We start from the raw sequence: 21,743 nt of genomic DNA, 5'->3' as shown, positions 1-21,743 counted from the left end.
GAAGGCAGCTAAGGCCCGGTGAGAAATTGAGCGCAGCAGCTGCTGGCCCAGGTGCTAAGACCCCTCACTGCCCGGGACCGGTGGGGCCTGCCGGCTGCTCCCAGTGTGGGGCCCACCGAGCCCACACCCACCGGGAACTCGTGCTGGCCCACAAGCACCAGGCACAGCCCGGGTTCCCACCCGCGCCTCTCCCTCCACACCTCCCTGCAAGCTGAGGGAGCCGGCTCTGGCCTTGGCCAGCCCAGAAACGGGCTACCACAGTGCAGCGGCAGGCTGAATGGCTCCTCAAGTGCTGCCAAAGTGGGAACCCAGGCAGAGGAGGCGCCAAGAGCGAGTGAGGGCTGCGAGGACTGCCAGCATGCTGTCACCTCTCACCATCTCCAACTTGACCAATCAACACTCCCTACTTTCCAAGCCCCTACCTGCCAAATTATATTTAAAAACTCTGATCCCCAAAGGCTCAGGGAGAACGATTTGAGTAATAATAAAACTCCAGTCTCCCGCACAATGGCTCTGCGTGAATTACTCTTTCTCCATTGCAATTCTCCTATCTTGATAAATCAGTCTGTCTTGGCAAGGTGAACCCATTGGTTGTTTACAGTATCTTAGTTTTCCTATCTTAGACTTTCGGTTTCTCAATAACCTGTTTCATAGCCCTAGGCAGTTGTCAGCTAAATAGTCTAAAATTTCCACATTAAAGGAAACAACTTAGGTGAAAATCAAATAGCAAAATTTACGTTATAAAATAGAGAAAAAATCTGGCAGTGCTAGGAGGAGACACTTTTATTTTTCTTTGAGCCAAATTAAACATAAAATTAAACTACACTCTTCCTTAAAATCCCAAGAGTAGATTCTGTTGCAATAACTAGTTTAGTCAAAAAAAAAAAAAAAAAAAATCAGGTGAAAACAGAATTCAGTCAACTGAGAAAAAAAAAGAAAAAAATAAACTTTTGCTCAAAAAGACAAGGTCTTAGGAGAGAAAAACAAACCAACAAACAAAACCAAAAACATGAAGGCCTTTCAAACATGCACACATGCACACATACACACTCACACACATCTTGGATGTTAGCCTTTTAATTAAGCTGACTTTTATCCAGTCCAAACTCAGCCTCCAGCAATTGTTAAAATTACCAGTTTATTGTGCCAGTGGCTTCTGCTCTAGGTAAGCGTATTTCTTCTGTGACTCTAGATTGTCTGTCTCTTCAGATATGGGGATTTCCCCTACAAACTCCATTATCTGATGGGTTTAAGAAAAGCTGTTGATTTTCTTTGTCCAGTTTCTCTTGTTGTAAGGATGATGACTTCCATGCTCTTTACATGCTGGAGCTGAAACTGGAAGTCTTAGGGGTTCGTATTTGGGCATGTTGAGTTTGACGAGTTCATTAGACTCTTGCTTCTCAAAGTGTGGTTCATGGACCTGCAGCCCTGGCATCATCTGAGAGCCAGTGAGGAAATGCAGAATTTCAGACCCACCCAGACGTATAGAATACAGATTTTTCCTTTTAAAAAAATCTCCAGATGATTTTTCTGTGCATAAACATTTAAGAAGTTGCTATATTAACCATCTAAGTGGAAATGTGGCATAGATTATTGTATATACTGTTAGGCAGAGAGGTCCAAGCCAGAGACACACATTTCTGAGTTTTTGTCATGTTGGCACTATTTTAAGCCATGAAACAGATTCCCTGACCTACATCAAGGACTTTAGTATCAGTGCACTCCAACTAAACCACAGGAACTCATCTGTAGATGAACAAGTTGTGTTTGTTGCTTAACGCATTGAGAGAGAACATACATGATACAGAACCTTGGGGTATCTCAGAAAAAAAAAGCAGTGTTAAAAAGAACTTATTGTAGGATTGGGGTTTGTGTTAGGTGATTTGTGACTGGATATGTATATTTGTTATTATTGACTATAGTCACCCTGTTGTATTATCAAATACTAGGTCTTACTCATATATCATATGATTGTGTTGTCTTAATATTTCTAACCATGGGTTTCTAAACCTAAATTAGAGTCTAACTTTTGAAACACACTGTGGTTTTCCAATTCTAAAATCTCAAACAATACCTAATAGTAATAGATATTGCAATACATGATGATACCCAGATCAGATCAGTGGCTTATAAATATTCCTTCTCCTTTCCTTACTTATTGTATTCTCAGCCAAGGCACTCTATTTGTTCAATAAATTTGACATTTAAATCTAACATTTCTTGGTATCTCCGGGAAAGAGAAAGAATGAATGCTTCCTATCTAATCTTCCTATCCTAATCTATAGGAGTTATAACCTACTGGAGTAAAGTAAATACCACATGGAAATTTAAGCAACAGTCTGAAGCAGGATGTGGTTTGTTGACAGTCTGTGTCACAGCTGGTAAATTCAGAGAGGGGCATGTTTCTAAGCTGAAATGGTCAGGGAAGTCTTCACTGAGAAGGTGAAGTTTCAGTTGAGCCTTGAAGAATGGGAAAAATTTGGATTAGCCAAGAAAAAGAGAGGCTGAGGGAGGCAAAATCAGACTGGGAAATGGGCACAAATAAGATGAGATAAATTCAGAAAGCACATTATAACAACGAAGGAACAGGAAGTACTGTAAATAACACTTGTTAAATGTTGACTATGCATCAGCTTCCTTGTGTGTCCACAAGCTCCTCTGTAAGATGGCTGTCATTGAATTTACACAACTTCCTGACTGGGTAGGTAATATTATCATTTTATAAATGAAGAAGTGAAGTTACATAATTACACATTGCTGATAACTGACAGTGCTAAGAGTCAAACACAGGCTGTCTGATTCCAGGTTTTCTGCATTCTCTCCCACCTCACACTGTGTTCCTAGTAAGAAAACTCCCCAAAGGGAAGGGATCCTATAAGTGAATTTTGGGGACAAATCTGCAATATCAGAGATACCAGATTGGGGCCTAGATTACATGGATAGTCTTAAATGCTAAGAAATTTGAGAATAACTTAATGAAAGTCTTAAATGACAAGAAATTTTAAATTATCATCTAGTAGAAAAACTTGATAAAGGTAGCATTTCAAGAATTTTCCGGGAATGGTACGTAGAATGGACTAAATAGTAAGAAAGTGGAGGCCGGAGACTAGACAGGAGAATATTCCTATATTTTAGGAATAGATAATCATTATCAAGGGACAGCGGATGATGGGCAACCTAACGATCCAGTGTGTTGTGCAACATTTCACCTCACCTGACAATGAAATCCAAAACCACTTGGAATGCAAATGACATATATGTTAATGAAGACAGATAATGTATGTAAATAGACACAAATGAAAGAAGAAAGCCTGGATTATAAAAGGTAGGCAAGCCCTACTCAGTTAACTTCTCCAGGCTCAGAATTTGAAAATAAAGGCACTTTTACCATTGACCTTTCTGTTTTTTATTAGTTCTCCAGGTTGGGCAATAGATAGGCACTACCACATAGGCATTGAAGAAAGCATTTGGAACTGTGCTCCTTCTGGTAAAAATATGCTCAATGAAAAGCCTTTTTCTGAAGACCTGTAAGTAATCCTTTGCATTTAAAAAGTTATTATCTGAAGCAAAAGTTGGTAATTGTTGATCATTGATGAAATGCTGATGAAGACTTTCTCATGATTGACACTTGCAGGGCACATATGCCATTAGAACCACTTCGTTTGTTTAGTTCCAACATGGTATGGAAAAGAGGTAGTAATACAAATCCAAAATTGCTCTTTCCTGGAATGATCGCCACTCTTGTCTCCCTGACACGTTATTTTGCAGACACAGCTAATTCTGTTTATCATTAATTTTGTTCACGTGATAAGGTATAAAATAACACTTTCCTTTTGATATGTGTGTAGCTGTTTTCTCAATTTTTCTCTTCAGATAATTGAGAGAGGGAAATATAGAGGACATGAGTGGGGTTCTGATTTACCACGGTTTAAGAGCAAAACACCTTAATGCTACCAACAAATCCACAAATCCATTTAAATGTGTAAACAGTCCTAAATCATGGGAACTGATCGACTACTTGAATGCTAAAGTAACCTTAAAGTGGGGTTAGAAACATAGACACAGTTCAGTTTAAAGAATTTGGCATGTCTTTTAAACCAAAATGCCACATGTTTTACTTACTACATTTGTATTTGATTTCTTCATTCAGTATTTCAACACTCTTCTCACCAATTACACCTGTTTTTGACTCCCATCACATTTTCTCCAGCCTCTGGGTTTTATCTGCCAAAATTAGGCTGTAGAGCTTCTGACTTTTCATTTAGCTTATTTAACACTTTGTTTCTTTCCAGTCAGCATTTGTTAAAGTTCTGTATTTTTTGTTTGTTTATAGAGAATTTCTACAAGGAGGTCAAGCGAGGAAGAGCTTTGTTTTTAAAAAGGCTTTGTATTTTCAATATTGATACTGATAATACATTTCAAAGGATCATTGAAAAACCATCCTGGTTGGGATTTTTAGGTCCAATGATTAAAGCAGAGACTGGAGACTTCATTTATGTACATGTAAAAAATAATGCTTCAAGAGCTTATAGTTATCATCCTCATGGGCTCACCTACTCCAAAGAAAATGAAGGTAAGCAGATCCTCTTTCCTGAGTTTTGCTTATGGAGAGTATGAGCACATTGCATTAGAAAAAGCCAGGTAATCATGGACTGGTCAGCATTATGAGCTACATGGAGTTTAGAGTGGATGCAGACTCTACTTCTGATGTATTTAACGTTTATACCCAAGACAGTCCTTTTTCAGTTTCTCATCTTAATTGAGTGACAGCCCTTATGCAATTCCTAGGAAATAAAACACTTTTCCCTTACTCACCAGAAAAGAAAAAAAAGGTGTTTTTTTGTTTCGTTTTGTAGGAAACACTCATGAGCTAAATGTTAGGTTGGCAGAAATCCTGTTCTGCCCCCACCTCATTTCCATTTCCTAGTAGATGAGGATCACCCTCTGGGAAGATATCAGTATCAAGAGAAATCACTACTTTCCAGGCAGAATCTTCTCTCCTACACAACTACAGTCACAGATACATCATGATTTTGAAAAAAAAAAGGAAGGGAAGAGAAAGCTAACAAATAGGATTTTGTGAGTTTTTGGGAGACAACAAGGAAAGCTAGGAAAAGAGAGTTTGGAATTGTCTTTAGTAGAACACAGATATTTTTTCCCAGTGTTTGAAATATGGTTTTTAAAAGGCCTGGCATAAATCTTTAGAAAACTGGAATTTTAGGCCAACTTGATAAGAGTACCACCTATAGCATACGTGCTCCTTCCAACAGAGGCTCTATGATAATACAGGGCAGCGGAAATCCCATATGCCATTCCTTTCATCTGTCATCATTATTTTGCCATGTTACATGACCATCTTGCAATGATTATTGCCCTTTAAATATAGTCTATGAAAAAAAATAAAAGAAAAATAGTCTATATTATAGACATATAATGTGAAAAATGTTAGCAAGAGTTTGCTTTATTTTTTTATTTTTTAATCAACTCTCAAAACTTGGACTGAGGTTTGATGATTCCGTCAGGGAAGCGTGAAGAAGAACTAGAAAACAGGCCTTGAATTAATCCTCTGGACTGAAACAGACTCAGGAAACTGGACCATGACTGGAGCCAGTTCCAGCTGGGCCGCTGGGCAGGAAGAAAGTACAAAACAGTCAGTCATAATTTCTTCATGTTCAGTGTGGAACAGGAGGGTCCCAAAAGAAGAATAGAGAATCATAGGCTGCTCATGTTTCAAAGTCTTTTATTGAATAAAGGAATTTTATTCATAGTTAGCAGGATCCAGCCACTAGGGGTAAGGATCTGAGGCAACATTTTAGCCAGAGAAGAAGAAAGAAAGGAGAGCAAGGGTCCAAAGTCAGAACTGAGGTAATAGTTCAGAGTAACGGCATGGGCCACCTTCTAACTGCAGTGGGCTACTTGGAAGTAACAGGGACACCCTTGGATGCCCTGGGTCCCAAGTCTGACTGGCAATGAAGAAAATATGGAGGGCAACTCGGGAGTCCAGAGGTTACCTCTGCATCTGAGATCTAGGCACATGGTAGGTGCAAAATAAATATTTGTTGAATCCATCAGTAAGAGTGATGATAGCCTATTAATATACTGCCTGCCTCATTCCAATTTAGTCTAAAAACTGCAGCCAAGCTGAGCATTCAGGTAGAAGCAACTAAAGGGGATTTAGGGAGGTAGGAATCTGGGAAATGGTGGGGGAAATGCACACTTTTTGAGAAATACAAAATAGCATAATGGAGGAAGCCCGAGTCACATTCAAAATAGTGTTATCCAATATTTACTGTAACCACAGTGCAGAATATGTTTTCTAGGTGCTATCTATCCTGATAATACGACAGGCCTGCAAAAGGAAGATGAATATCTGGAGCCAGGGAAACAATATACCTACAAGTGGTATGTAGAAGAACATCAGGGACCTGGCCCCAATGACAGTAATTGTGTAACAAGGATTTACCATTCCCATATAGACATTGCAAGAGATGTAGCTTCCGGACTTATTGGACCAATACTGACTTGTAAAAGACGTAACTTTAAAAAAAAATCTTATTGCAGTAAAAGAGTAAACCAGAATGGGTAGGCTGTCCTCTGCTCTCCTAGAGGAATTTTACTATCCAAGGCACTCCATTTTCCTGCCTTAACCTTGGTTTTCCAGTCAAGAATGGAAACTTGCCATCTTGGACTCTGAGCGCTAGATGGCGATCTCAAATCCAACACTCAGTTCAACCAATAATGCAGGTTGGTCACTAGATGGTAGTCAAACCCAATAAACTTCACTTCAGCCATCTTCCTTCAAAATTACTGCCACCTTTTTGTGTTTATGTTTGAAGGTGAATCAGAATCATCAGTTTATTAATAATTCTTGCAAGGAGGAAGTTTTGCTGATATGTTTCTAACTTGCAAGGGAATATAGAGTTTTGAAAATTCTGATTTGGTTCGTTAAAACAAGATCAACAAAGCGACAGCACTAGATTAATTATGAAGTTAATGAGCAAATTTAACTTCCTATGACAATCAAAGTTTAAATTTTAGGTGAACAAACATCTCTCCACAATAAATATTTTAATAATTGCAGTTTCCTATGGCAAACACACATAGTCTCATGATTACAAATTACATTCCTTGGGAGATAACTTTTTTTTTTTTGTATTTTTAGTAGAGGCAGGGTTTCACCATATTAGCCAGGCTGATCTTGAACTCCTGATCTTGTGATCCGCCCGTCTCGGCCTCCCAAAGTGCTGGGATTAAAGGTGTGAGCCACCGTGCCCAGCCGGGAGATAACTTTTTAAACCAACTTTGGAAGAGCTTTTTGCCCTTCTCAAAATTGCAAGGAACTCAACTGCATAATGCCAAGATAAAGAATATGTGTTTATTATATTTAACTTAAACATTAGCTATCTAGTCTGAACATTTCCAAACTTTCTCCCTTTTCTTTTTAAACAGTAAGATAACTTAATGCTTTGCATTCTCAAAGGCAAGTATGTGAACTGCCATCAAGCCTTCCTTGGTTGGGTACAGTGGCTCATGCCTGTAATCCCAGCACTTTGGGAGGCCAGGCTGGGAGGATCACTTAAGGCCAGGAGTTCGAGACCAGCCTGGGCAACATAGTGAAACCGTGTCTCTACAAAAAAAAGAAAGAAAAAGAAAAAGATTTTCTCACTTACAGTTATGTTGATTTATGCCCTATGGTTTTAAATATCAGGCTGATATAAAATATTTGGGACTGATAATAATTTTATAGAATATTATATTTTTACATACTTTTTTAATATTATAACTATTTTATTCCCACTGTCCTAAGCACTTTTCTCTTTTGTTCAATCTAAGCGCACAGAGGGATCTTATCCATTTTGAGTCATTTGTTTCTATCTGTGGGTTAATGAGTCTGACATCTGTAACTTTGGTTCAAACTCCTTTACTGATGGTCAGGCCTGGCAACTTGGCGTCTCTACTTGGGTGTTTCATTCGTACCTAAATACGTCATATTCCAAAACCCGTCATTTGTTCCTGCCCTGAATCTCTCCCTTCCTTCTGTGTTCCCTGCCTTGGGGAATGGCCCCAGTATGCTCCAATTAGTCACTGGAGACAAAACCCTGGGTAACATTCTTGATACTGCCCTCTCCCTCATCACTTGCTAAATACATCAGTCAAGTCCCGCCAGCTCTACTTCGTACACATCACAAGGTCAGCTCACTTCTCTGCAGCTCCACGAACTCTAACCTAGTTCAGGCCACTGCCATCTTTTTGCTAGGATACCCACAACAGCCTCTTAGCTGCCCCACCAGTCTCTAGTGCTTCCCCTTTCAATTCATCTCCACTTGGCTTTCTGTCTGGGGGGTGAAGGTGGGAGGATGATTCTGAGTCTGTCACTCCTTTGCTTAAAATCCTTCAACGACTGCTGATTGTTCTGACGATAAAGTCCAAATTCCTTTTATCTTAATTGCTGCCTGGAATCTTCTCTATAGGTACACCCCAGCAAACTCCTCATCCTTTAAATATCAAATGAGGTGTCACTGCCTTCAGAAAAGATTTCCATACCCAAAATTAAATTAACCAGCTCCCAAACACTGAGCTCTTCCCTACTATAGAACTTTACACACTATAGTATCTTATTAATTGATGGCGTCCACCCTTGATTGTATGCCCTGCAAGGGTAGATAACTGTCTTGTTCACTTTTATGAACCCAACACTTGCCATAGTACCTAACACATTACAAATATTCAATAAATATTTGTTGAATATAAGCATAGAAGAATAAATAAATTGGTATGAACTAAAGTTATCCTTCGTTTGAGGAAGCACAAATTTTTAGACTTTGAACAATCTCACGCGATAATGGTCATCAGATGCAGACACTGCAGAAAGTTACTGATTTGATGTAAAGATGAGTATGGATTCTTTAAATATGGCTTCATATAGATAATATGCTTTTTAAAGTTTGTTGTAAACTTTACAAAAACCGACATCCCACATCGCAAACATTTACCTTTTTCACGTGCCCTAACAATTAACAAAACTGTAGATCATAAAAGTAGTTGTATCTGTAACAATGGTTCTAATTAATGTCTACATGAAAAGTAAGAAATGTGTTTTTTGTTTCAGGGACACTGAATGGAGACACTGAAAAAGATATTGACAGGTCTTATTTTCTGATGTTTTCTACAACTGATGAAAGCAGAAGCTGGTATAGTGATGAAAGTATTCGTGCATTTACTGAATCTGGCAAGATTAATACTAGTGATCCCTGTTTTGAGGAGAGCATGAGCATGCAATGTACGATTAAAAGAACTTTCTCATACATAATATCTTATAATTCTAACTTCTATGATCGTATTCAGTCATTTCCCTTGTTCAAGTTTATTTAATTGAGTTTATATTTTTCAGCGTTTCACTCAGAGTATACAGGGTTGACATGCAAATGCAAATCACTAGTAAAGCCTGCTCATTTCCTAAGTCCAATAGCAAGTAAAGTTTGGTCAATATTTGTTTTCTGAAGTCTCATATTGATTTAAAATAGACAGTAAAAACCTAAGAAAGATGTAACTTTAAGTAATAAAATATGGAATAACAAAGACATAATTGACCAAAAATTTTATGAATATGTGTTTTTATCCAACATAGAATTTTTCAGAAATGATGTCGTCATAATCCGTCCCCCTTATCCTTGGTTTCTTCTCTCATGAAGTTAGTTTCTATTTTTTTCCCCTTTTCACTGCTTCCTGCCTTTCAGGAACTTTTCCTCCTCTTGCCTTTAAACCTTTGTGCTCCCCTCACTTCTCATCATACACAATGCATATGGACTCCTTTCCCATGAAACACAAATCAGATGTTATAGATTATGTGTGAGAACAATGTTGACATTGTGAGGTTTATATTAATATGATGAGGAAATACACAGAATTTTTACCAGGTGGCACTGATCTATCATGCCTGATTGATTAATATACATTTATTTTCAGCAATAAATGGATACATCTATGGAAATCTGCCCAATCTCACCATATGTGCTGAAGATAGGGTCAAGTGGTATTTTGTTGGCATGGGTGGCGTGGCTGACATACACCCCGTCTACCTCTGCGGACAAACTCTGATCTCTCGGAATCACAGAAAGGACACCATTATGCTCTTCCCCTCCTCACTGTAAGATGCCTTCATGGTGGCCAAGGCCCCCGGAGTGTGGATGCTGGGATGCCAGATACATGGTAGGGATCTATTACTTTTGCGTGATACAGAGTCAGAGAACTTCCAAGGTCATAGCCCATTACAAATGCCTTACCTTACAAATGAAGAAACCAATATCCAAGAAGGTGATATGATTCCTTTTGGAAACAGTCAGTGATGGAGCCCAGGTCCCTGACAGCTTTTCATTCGATTACTTTAAATCCTTTTAAGTATATAGGATTGGGTTGCTGTTTGTACAAAAACTTTTATATTCATTGTGAGAATATAAACCCTGAGTGAGAACCCTGAGTGTCAGACAAAGCAGATACTATTACAGCTTTTTCTTTAACTGAGGAAACAAGAATCAAAATCCTATGGGAAGCAGAGCAAGAAATTATGCAGAACCCAATAATCCTAATTGATTACTCAAGTAAACCTCCTTATTTTTGTTTATTTCCCTCTCCAATCACATTTGCCATTTAATAACAGAATGGTTAGTTATGATGTTATTTATCTTTTTTATTCTTGAATATGACAAAACTCTATATATGATCACGTAAATGTTCTGTGTTATTTTTCAATCAGAAAAAAACATAATTTTCATTAGAATTACAGAATTTAACTTTATTTTTTTGGTAGAAAAATGGAGTTTACTTCTCTGATGAAAACCTTTCTTTTTGTAAGTCCCGAACTTTGGTTAGTATCATGTTTCAATTAATTATTCCAACAACTGGATGACAAGTATTTATCAGGATTTTCTATGTGCTGCATCCCTCCCAGGGGTGTGAGAAAAAGAAGAACCACTCACGGCTATTATAACTCAAGGACTGAATTTAGTGATAAAAAGTTGTCACTTAGAAAAGATGATCATTTTCAGATTAAAATATACTCAGCTCCACCAATACCTCCTATCTACCTTATTCTCAGATCATACCCTCAAACCAGTCTTTCTACCTCAACCCTGCAGAAAGACTAGTGTCAGCCCTAGACCAAGTGAAAAAACGCCTCAAAGCCTAGTTGGCTGATGGGATCCCATCACTTTCTCCTGTGTGTCTTCTCTTTCTGTGTCCTTCTGAAGCTTTTCTGCGCTTTAATTTACTCCATTTTTTTAAAGTAGTTACAAGAATATATGAATAGACCTTTGTTGGAAAGGAAGGTAGGAAGGAAAGAAAGGAGGAAAAAAAGTGGGAGAAATGGAAGAAGAGAAGGAGGAAAAGAGGCAGAAAAATAGGTGGAGGAAAGCAGGCAGAAAAAGTGAAAGAAGTCTAATGCAGTATAAATTAGCCTCCAGCTCAAAAGAGCTGAGAGTTAAATAATCCAGCCGTTAAATTATTGGTAGCTTCAAATTGGTTGCAATGGGAAGTGCTTACACTACAAAAAAATTAGCACATAAATCAGAGTTTGTGTTTAGTTTTGGAGAGCTGCTTTAAGGACACACCATCAGTCCAATTCCACCCCACCACCATCTTAGCCACTGTAATCAATTTGTGCAAGTATTTGAAAACCTGTTCACTATGCACTTTCACACAACATAAACATGAACATGTAGAAATAAAAATACATACCTATGTTTTGTGTTTTGTTTTATGTAAGTAGATCACACTGCATATAATATTCTGTTGTTTTCATCACTCATATCAAAGTCTTGAAGTCTCTTTCCATGCATTCTCTATACATTTAACTTATTTTTTTTTAACTGTTGCATAGTTTTCCATATTTTGGTTGTACTGTAATTTATTTAACCATTTGCCTACAAACAGATGTTTAAGTTGCTACTGCCTTTTTGGTTTATTAACAATGTTATACTTAATACCTTTTTTTTTTTTTTTTTTGAGATGGAGTTTCCCTCTTGTTGCCCAGGCTGGAGTGCAGTGGCGCGATCTCAGCTCACCGCAACCTCTGCCTCCCAAGTTCAAGCGATTCTCCTGCCTCAGTCTCCTGAGTAGCTGAGATTACAGGCATGCGCCACCACGCCCAGATAATTTTGTATTTTTAGTAGAGACAGGGTTTCTCCATATTGGTCAGGCTGGTCTTGAACTCCCGACCTCAGGTGATCCGCCTGCCTCGGCCTCCCAGAGTGCTGGGATTACAGTCATGAGCCACCGTGCCTGACCTTATTTAATACCTTTTTAAATGTCTCTTCATGTATGTGAAAATATTTCTCATGACTCTCAAGAAGTGAAACTGTATAATGGCAGAGAGCTTTTTTTTTTTTTTTTTTTGAGTCATGCTCTGTTGCTCAGGCTGGAGTTCAGTGGTGCAGTCATGGCTCAGTGCAACCTCGATCTTCTGGGCTCAAGCAGTCTTCCCACCTTAGCCTCCAGAGTAGTTGGCGTTACAGGCATACACCATCACACCCAGCTGATTTTTTTTTTTTTTTTTTTTTTTTTGTGGAGATGGGGTTTTGTCATGTTGCCCAGGCCGGTCTCAAACTCCTGGGCTCAAGTGAGGCCGCTTGCCTTGGCCTCCAAAAGTGCTGAGATTACACATGTGACCCACTGCCTGCCAGGGCTTTTAATTTTAACAAATTTTGCCAAATTGTCTTCCATAAAGCCTATATTAATTTACATTCCCACCAACGGTGCTCTGAAATTAAAACAGAGGACTGATCTTCTCATGCCTTGAGTTTCTTTCTTCCAGCCAACTAGTTAATTGAATAAACCAACTAACTCATTAATGACTAGTAGTAGTAATTTCATATTCATGAGGGAAGATGTTCTTGGACTCTCAAATTCTTCTCAGTATGTAGGTACCATCTTCACATCAGAGTTGGTCCAAAGCTGGTTATTATTATCTAATAATATATATGCCTTTAATATTCATTTTTGCATCCTGACTTTTGTACTTATTTCATACATCTTAAATTTTTCCATTGATTTCATACATCACATTTCTCAAAGAAATAGAAAGTCTCAATATTGTTGGCTAAAATTGAAAATATGTATTGACCAAGAAAATTGTCTTAATGTTTTAATAACATTCTCTATCTGGGTTTACTGTTTTTCAGAGAGTATGCAGGCATTTTTCAAAGTAAGTAATTGCCAGAAACCTTCAACAGAAGCCTTCGTTACTGGGACACATGTTATACATTACTATATTGCTGCTAAGGAAATTCTTTGGAACTATGCTCCATCTGGTATAGATTTCTTCACTAAAAAAAAATTAACAGCAGCTGGAAGGTAATGATTCACTGGTTAAAATATTTATAGTTAAATAATTAAGATAATTGAAAAATTTCATAATCTAGTTACTTCTAAAAAAGATTTAGGCATCTAATTAAAATATACTGATAAAATAAATGTAAGAAAATAACTGGAAAATTTTGAAGCCAAGGAGCATTGCTAGACAAAATTCTTCTCTAAATGCGCTGGCCAACAATGTAAAGGAAAATATACTATTCATCTTTTTCCTAGCATAAAACTTTAAAATGGATTTGCTTTATACTTATGAAACATTTAACAATATAGCAGACAATGTCATCAATAAAATTTTATTAAAATTTTAAAACATTCTTTGTGTGTAACTTATACACTCCTGCTAAGATCTGAAGGCACAGTTAAATCATTGAATGTGATATCCTTAAACTATATTCTATAAATATTATGTACTCAGTAACACCTAAGACTATATTACCAATTGTTGTCTTAATAACCAAAAACTAACACTAAAATACATTACTCTGGCATTCATTAGCATTTAAAAGTGGGCAAAAAGTTTTTCTGATAGTCCAACTGCCAAGTATATTTACCATATTGAGGACAACAGGAGATTTAATTCTTCTGGCCTACTGAGTGAAGACACATGTTAGAACAGACAAAGTCCTAAAACCACCAGAAAATAACGTTCTTTATGATACTTATTTTTCTCTAATGCACTCACAGGAATTTGAGAAAGCAAAGAATATTATGTCAAGTAGACATTTTCCCATCTTTACTTTTAATTATTTTTTAATGATACATGATATTTGTACAGATTTAGGGGGTACATATGATATTTTGATATGCGCATACAATATGTGATAACTAAATCAGAGCATTTAGGATATCCATTGCCTCAAACAGCTATCATTTCTTTGTGGTGGAAACTTTTCAATTTTTTTCTTGTGGCTATTTTGAAATATATGATATAGTATTATTAACCATAGTCACCCCACTGAGCTATTGAACCCTGGGGCATATTTCTTCTATCTAATTGTATGTTTGTACCCATTAACCAACCTCTCTTCATCATCCATTACTCCCCCACCACCACCCCCACACATTCTTCCAACCCTCTGGTAACCATCATTCTATTTTCTACCTCCATAAGATCGACTTTTCTAGCTCCCATGTATGAGGGCATATGACATTTGTCTTTCTGCGCCTGGTTTATTTTGCTTAATATAATGCACCCCAGTTGCATCCATGTTGCTGCAAATAACATGGTCTCAGTCTTTTTTATGGCTGAATAGCATTCCATTGTGTATATATAGTACATTTTCTTTACTATTCACCTGTTAATGCACACTTGGGTTGGATTCCATATCTTGGCTTTTGGGGATAATGCTGCAATAAACGTGGAGGTGTAGTATCAAAGGTGTATCCCTTTGATACACTGGTTTCTTTTCCTTTGGATAAATACCCAGTAGTGGATTTTATGATAGTTCTAATTTTAGTTTTTTGATGAAACTGCATACTGCGTTCCATAATGGCTGTACTAATTTACATTCTCACCAACAGTGTGTAAGAGTTCCTTCTCTGCAACCTCAGCAGCTTTTGCTACTTTTTGTATTTTTGATAATAGCCATCTTAACTGGGGTGAGATGATATCTCGTTGTGATTTTGATTTGCATTTCCCTGATGAAGAGTAATGCTGAGCATTTTTTCATATATCTGTTGGCCACTTGTGTATCTTCTGTAGAGAAATGTCTCTTCATTTGACCCTTTGCCTGCTTTTTAATGGGAATATTATTATTGTTATTATTATTATTACTGTTAAGCTGTTTGAATTCCTTGTATATTCTGGATATTCATCCTTTGTCACATGAATAGTTTGCAAATATTTTCTCTCATTCAACAGGTTTTCTTTCCACTCTGTTGATTGTTTCCTTTGCTGTGCAGAAGTATTTTAGTTTAACATAATCGAAATTGTCTATTTTTGTTTTTGTTGTCTGTGCTTTTGAGGTATTAGCTATAAAATAGTTAGATCAATGTCCTGGAGTGTTTCCCCCATGTTTTTTTCTAGTCAGTTTTTATATTTGGGTCTTACATGTAAGCATTTAATCCACTTTGAGTTGATTTTTGCATATGATGAGATATGGCCTCTAATTTCATTCCTCCGCATATGGATGTCCCATTTTCCCAGCACCATTTATTGAAGAAGGTGTCCTTTCCCGAGTGTATATTCTATGTTCTTGTCACTTTTTTTTGTTTGGAAGGTTAGTTGGCTGTAAATATATGGACTTATTTCTTTCTGGGTTCTCTATTCTTTTTCATTGGCCTGTATGTCATTGGGTTCTCTATTCTTTTTCGTTGGCCTATATGTCGTTGGCCTATAGGATTTTTTTTTTCTATTTTTGTGAAGAATGTTATTGGTATTTTATAGGGTTGCCTTAAATCTGTAGATTGCTTTTGGTAGAATGGTCATTTTTAACAATATTAATTTTGATCCATGAGCATGGGGTGTCTTTCCACTTTTTGTATCCTCTTCAATTTCTTTCATCAGTGTTTTGTGGCTTTCCTTGTAAACATCTTTCATCTTTTTGGTTAAATTTATTCTTAGGTTTTTTGTTTGGTTTGGTTTTTGTTTTGTAGCTATTGTGAATGGGATTGTTCTCTTGATTTCTTCTTCAGCTACTGTGTTATTGGTATATAGAAACACTACTGATTTTTGTATGTTGATTTGTATCCTGCAACTTTATTGAATTCATTTATTGTAAGAGTTATTTCATAGTGTCTTTAAATTTTTCTATATATAAGATCATGTCATCTGCAAAAAGGAACAATTTGACTTCCCCTTTTCTAATTTGAATGCCTTTTATTTCTTTCTCTTGCTTGACTGCTCTGGCTAGGACTTCCAATACTATGTCAAATAGGAATGGTGAAAGCGGGCATCCTTGTCTTGTTCCAGTTCTTGGAGGAAAGGCTTTCTGGTTTTCTCCATTCAGTATGTTAGCTGTGGGATTGTCATATATAGCCTTTATTATGTTGAGAGTGTAACTCCTATGCCTGATTTGTTGAGAGTTTTTGTCACGAAAGGATGTTGAACTTTATCAAACACTTTTTTCTGTACCTACTGATATGATCATATGGTTTTTGTCCTTTATTCTGTTAATGTAATATATCACATTGATTGGTTTGCATATGTTGAAACATCCTTGCATCCCTGGGAAAAAAACCCACTTGATGATGGTGTATTATCTTTTTGATATTTGTTGGATTTGGTTTGCAAGTATCTTGTTGAGGATGTTTTCATCTATGTTCCTCAGAGATATGTAGTTTTCTTTTTATGTTGTGTCCTTGTCTAGTTTTGGTATTAAGGTAATGGTGACCTTGCAGAATGAGTTAGGAAGAATTCCCTCTTCTTCAATTTTCTGGAATAGTTTGAGAAGAATTGGTATTAATTCTTCTTTGTAAGTTCGGTGGAATTTGTCAGTGAAGCGATCTAGTCCTGGGCTTTTCTTTCTTGGGGGATGTTTTATTACTGATTCAATCTCATCACTCAATATTCCAATAGTGTTCAGGTTTTCTGTTTCTTCCTGGTTCAGTCTTAGTAGGTTATCTGTGTCCAGGAACTTATCCATTTCCTCTAGGTTTTTCTGTTTGTTATTGTACAGTTGTTCATAATAATCTCTAATGATCCTCCGTATTTCTATGGTATCAGTTGTAATGTCTCCTTTTGTATTTCTAATTCTGTTTATTTGTGTCTTCTCTTTTCTCTTGGTTAGTCTAGCTAGTGGTTTATCTATTTTGTTTATTTTTTTTTTAAAACTGACTTTTCATTTAGTTGAGCCTTTGTATTTTTTTTAGTCTCTTTTTAACTGAGTTCTGATCTGACCTTTATTATTTCTTTCCTTCTACTAATTTGGGGTTTGGTTTATCTTGCTTTTCTAGTTCCTTGAGGTGCATCATTAGGATATTTACTTGAAATCTTTCTACTTTTTTTTGTTTTGTTTTTTTGAGACAGAGTCTCGCACTATCATTCAGGCTACAGTGCAGTGGCATGATCTCAGCTCACTCTAACCTTCACCTCCCTGGTTCAAGTGATTCTCCTGCCTCAGCCTCCCAAGCATCTGGGATTACAGGCGCACACCACCACACCCGGCTAATTTTTGTATTTTTAGTAGAGACAGGGTTTCACCATGTTGGCCAGGCTGGTCTCGAGCTCCTGACCTCAAGCGATCCTCCTGCCTTGATCTCGCAAAGTACTGGGATTACAGGTGTGAGCCACCACACCTGGCCTTTTTCAACTTTTTTAATGTAGGCATTTATTGCTATAAAATACTCTCTCGCACTGCTTTTGCTGAATCTTAAAGGATTTGTTGGGCTTCCATTTTCATTTGTTTCAATAAATTTTTAAATTTCTTTCTTAATTTCTTCATTGACCCAGTGGTCACTCAGGATCATGTTGTTTAATTTTAATGTATTCGTACAGTTTCTAAAGTTCCTCTTGAATTCTAGCTTTATTCCATTATACAATGATATGATTTCAATGTTTTAAAATTTGTCGAAATATTTTGTGGCCTCACATATGGTCTATCCTGGAGAATTTTCCATGTGCTGATGAAAAGAATGTGTGTTCTGCAGCTAGTGGTTAAAATGTTTTGTAAATATCTGTTAGGTCCATTTGGTCTAAAGTATAGTTTAAATCCAATGTTTCTTTGTTGATTTTCTGTCTAGATGATTGGTCCAATGCTGAGAGTGGGGCGTTGAAGTCCTCAACTATTATTGTGTTAGAGTCTATCTCCCCCTTTAGCTCAATAATATTTACTTTATGTATCTGGGTGCTTTGGTGTTGGGCATATATATTTAGAATTGTTACATTCCCTCACTGAATTGATCCCGTTATCATTATAAAACAACCTTGTCTCTTTTTACATTTTTGACTTAAAGTCTGTTTTATCTGATATAAGGATAGCTATTCCTACTAACTTTTGGTTTTTGTTTCTGTGGAATATCTTTTTTCATCCCTTCATGTTTAGTCTTTATGTGTCTTTACAGGTGAAGTGAGTTTCTTGTAGGTAGCATATATTTGGGTCATTTTAAAAAATTCATTCAGCCAGTCTATATCTTTTAATTGGGGAATCTAATTTATTTATATTCAAGGTTATTATTGATAGGTAAGAACTTATTCCTGTCATTTTGGTAATTGTTTTCTGGTTATTTCATATATCCTTTTCCCTTCTGTTTCTCTCTTATTGTTCATAATTGCAGTTTGGTGGTTTTCTGTAGTCCTTGAGTCCTTTGTCTTTCTCATTTGTGTGTCTGCCATGCCAATGAGTTTTATGTTTTCATGTGTTTTCAGGATGGTAGATATTATCCTATTGCTTCCAGATATAGGACTCCCTTAAGCATTCCTTATAGGGCCTATCTAATGGTGATGAATTTCTTAAGTTTTTGCTTGTCTGGGAAAGATTTTATTTCTCCTTCATTTTTGAAAAATAGCTTTGCTGAGTATAGTACTCTTGGTTGACTCTTTTTTTTAATTTTCAGTGTTTTGAGTGTATCATCTCATGCTGTTTTGTCCTGTAAGAATTCTGCTGAGAAATCTGCTGTTAGTCTGATGGGGATTTCTTTATATGAGACTAGATGCTTTTCTCTTGCTGTTTTTAGAATTCTCTTTTTTCTTTCTTTGTTTTTGACTCTTGACTCTAATGTGTCTTAGAGAAGGCCTTTTCAGGTTGATCTATTTGGGGATCCTTGAGTTTCCTGTATCTGAATGTCTATATCTCTTGTAAGACTTTTGAACTTTTCAGTTTATTATTATTATTCTTTTGCATTAACAGTGTTTGTTTTTTTAACAAGGAATGAAAACAAACTTTTTTTTTTTTTTTTTTTAGACAGAGTCCTGCTTTGTCACCCAAGCTGGAAGGCAATTGCATGATCACAGCTCACTGTTCCCTCAAACTCTTTGGCTCAAGAGATCCTTCCACCTCAGTCTCCCAAGTAGCTAGGTCTATAGGCACGTGCCACCACACTCAGCTAATTTTTTAAATGTTCTGTAGAAATAGAGTCTTACTACATTGCCTTGCCTTGTCTCAAACTCCTGGCCTCAATCAATTTTCCCAGCCTCCCAAAGTGCTGGGATTATAGACATGAGCTACTATGCCCAGCCCTCAGCTATTATTTTGTTGAACAGGTTTTCTATGTCTTTGTCCATTTCTTCTCCTTCTGGAATACCCAACATTTGAATATTTGGTAGCTTTATGTCACTCATATGTCACATATGCTTTTTTCATTCTTTTTAATTCTTCATTTCTTTCTCTCTCTCTCTCTTTTTTTTTTGTCTGACTGGGTTGTTTCAAAATACCAGACCTCAAGTTCAAAAATTTTTTCAAGTCTGTTGTTGAAGCTCTAGATCATATTTTTAATTTTTAAAAAGTTCTTCAGTTCTAGGATGTCTTTTTGGGGTTTATTGTATATCTGTTGAATTTCTTATTCAGATCATGAATTTTTTTCTGATTTCTTTGTGTTGCTTATCTGTGTTTTGTTGTATCTCACTGAGCTTCAATATTGTTATTTTGGCTTTTTTTGGCATGTCATAGGTTTCTTTTTCATTGGAATCTGTCACTGGGGAATCATTGTGTTGTTTTGGAAGTGTCATGTTTCCTTGCTTTTTCATGCTTCTTGTGTTTTACATTGATATCTGCACTTCTTCCCATTTTTTGTGGGGCGGTGGCTTTGGTAGGAAAAGAGACATTTTCTATAGATGTATTTATAGTGTGGATTGGGTAGGATGCTTTAACTTTGATTCTTGCTGCGTGCAGTCATGTGGTTTCTGTACAATTTCCTCAGCTGTAATCAGCATCAGTGGTGCCTGTGAGTTCCTTGGTGGCTTATCCTGTGGTTGTTAGTGGAGGTTTTGCTGGGGATGGGGATGCCAGATGGGACAGTCCTTGGGCCCCAGTGGTGGTGGCAGCAGGCTGAGTCTTCCCATCCTTGGGGCCCAGCAGCATACACGGGCACTGGTGTTAGAGGATCCAGACAGGCTAATTATTGGGTCTCCAAGTGGCTTTCTCAGGTGTCAGCAGTGGCAATGGTGAGTTAGGCGTATTTTTGGGTCCCTGGGTGGCATGTATGGTGGTGAAGGCAGGACTGGTAGCAGGCCAACCCTCAGGCCCCCAAGTGACATGCATAAGTGCCAGTGGTGGAAGCAACAGTCTGAGCAGGCCATTCCCTAGACCCCCAGGTGGTACATGCAGGTGGGTGCCAGCAGTGGTGATGGCAGCAGGTTGGGCAGACCTGTCCTCATACCCTGGAAGTAGTGTACAAATTCAGCGGTGGTTGGTGGAGAAGGTTGATCCTCAGGCTTCAATAACACTTGTGGGCTCTGGCAGGCCAGGCATGCCCCCTGAGACTCCTGGGGAGGAGGAGTGCATAGATGCTGGTGATGGCAGGCAGGGCAGATTGATCCCCAGGTCCCTGGACAGCACATGTGGGCAATGGCAGAGGTGGCATCAGGCAGAGTGGACCTGTTCTCAGGCCCTCGATGGTGTGCATGAGTGCAGACTGTGGTGGATACGGTGGGTCAATCCCTAGGTTCCCAGTTAATGTGTGTGGGCACCAGCAGAGTGGGCAGACTCACCCTCAGGCCCCTAGATGGCATGCCTGGGTGCCAACAGCAGGTGGGGCAAGACTGTCTTCTGGTCCCCTGATAGTGCACATGAGGAACAGCTGTGGCAGGCAGGGCAAGTCGATCCCCAGTACCCAAGATGGCACACTGGAGTGGCAGCAGCAGTGGGCAGGTGTGCCTGTCCTCAGACTCCAGGACAGCATCTAGATGGGCTGGTCTCATGTCCACCAAAGGTGCATTCTGGTGTGTGGTAGCCCTGCTGCTGAAAGGGCAGTGTTTGCTATCAGTGGCAGTCGCTCCAGGCAGGTGGCTCTCAGGCTCTGGAGAGGGCATGCACAGCTCCCTTTGTTCTGGGGTAGCCTCCCTGGTGCACGGCACAGCCCATCCCCCACAGTGTAGAACATGGTACGGGCTAGAGTGGTGGGGACCCGGCCACTCTACTGGATCCGGCTTCAGTGTCACAGTGCTTCAGCCCTCTGAGTGGACACAGGAGAATGTCGGTGGGGTTCTAGGGATGTGGAGATACAAGGGTTGTTGGGCCCTGGGGCAGGATACAGTCTGGTTGGGGCTGGGCTCCCAAAATGGTGCCACGCTACAGCTTCTTGGGTCTCGGGGGTTTTATGGGACCCAGCATGAACTCCCTCCCTGGAATGATGCCATTGTATCAACTCCAAGCCACTCTCTCTACTAGTCTCAGGGCCTGCAAGGGCTAAGGGGCTCTCCTGTGGCTAGGATTAGCGGGAATCCATGGTAGAAGTATGGACTGCTGAAGATCTCTCACTTATCTTTTTCCCACACCGGGGAG

General features: G+C 38.3%; 1 protein-coding gene across 1 annotated transcript in view; it reads left to right on the top strand.

Annotated features, from left to right (window-relative positions):
- The first annotated feature begins 2,665 nt into the window (after nucleotides 1-2,665).
- LOC101136221 (ceruloplasmin-like) overlaps nucleotides 2,666-21,743 on the top strand; it is a 50,265-nt gene continuing 31,187 nt past the window's right edge. Inside the window, 8 exon segments of the mRNA XM_055382136.2 lie at nucleotides 2,666-2,701; nucleotides 3,358-3,527; nucleotides 4,334-4,403; nucleotides 4,405-4,573; nucleotides 6,321-6,533; nucleotides 9,110-9,280; nucleotides 9,967-10,209; nucleotides 13,176-13,347. Coding sequence (XP_055238111.2) covers nucleotides 2,666-2,701; nucleotides 3,358-3,527; nucleotides 4,334-4,403; nucleotides 4,405-4,573; nucleotides 6,321-6,533; nucleotides 9,110-9,280; nucleotides 9,967-10,209; nucleotides 13,176-13,347 — 1,244 coding nt within the window.

The sequence above is a fragment of the Gorilla gorilla genome, chromosome 2, assembly GCF_029281585.2.
Source record: "Gorilla gorilla gorilla isolate KB3781 chromosome 2, NHGRI_mGorGor1-v2.1_pri, whole genome shotgun sequence".
Taxonomy (NCBI): domain Eukaryota; kingdom Metazoa; phylum Chordata; class Mammalia; order Primates; family Hominidae; genus Gorilla; species Gorilla gorilla.
This window is presented reverse-complemented; position numbering and strand designations above follow the sequence as displayed.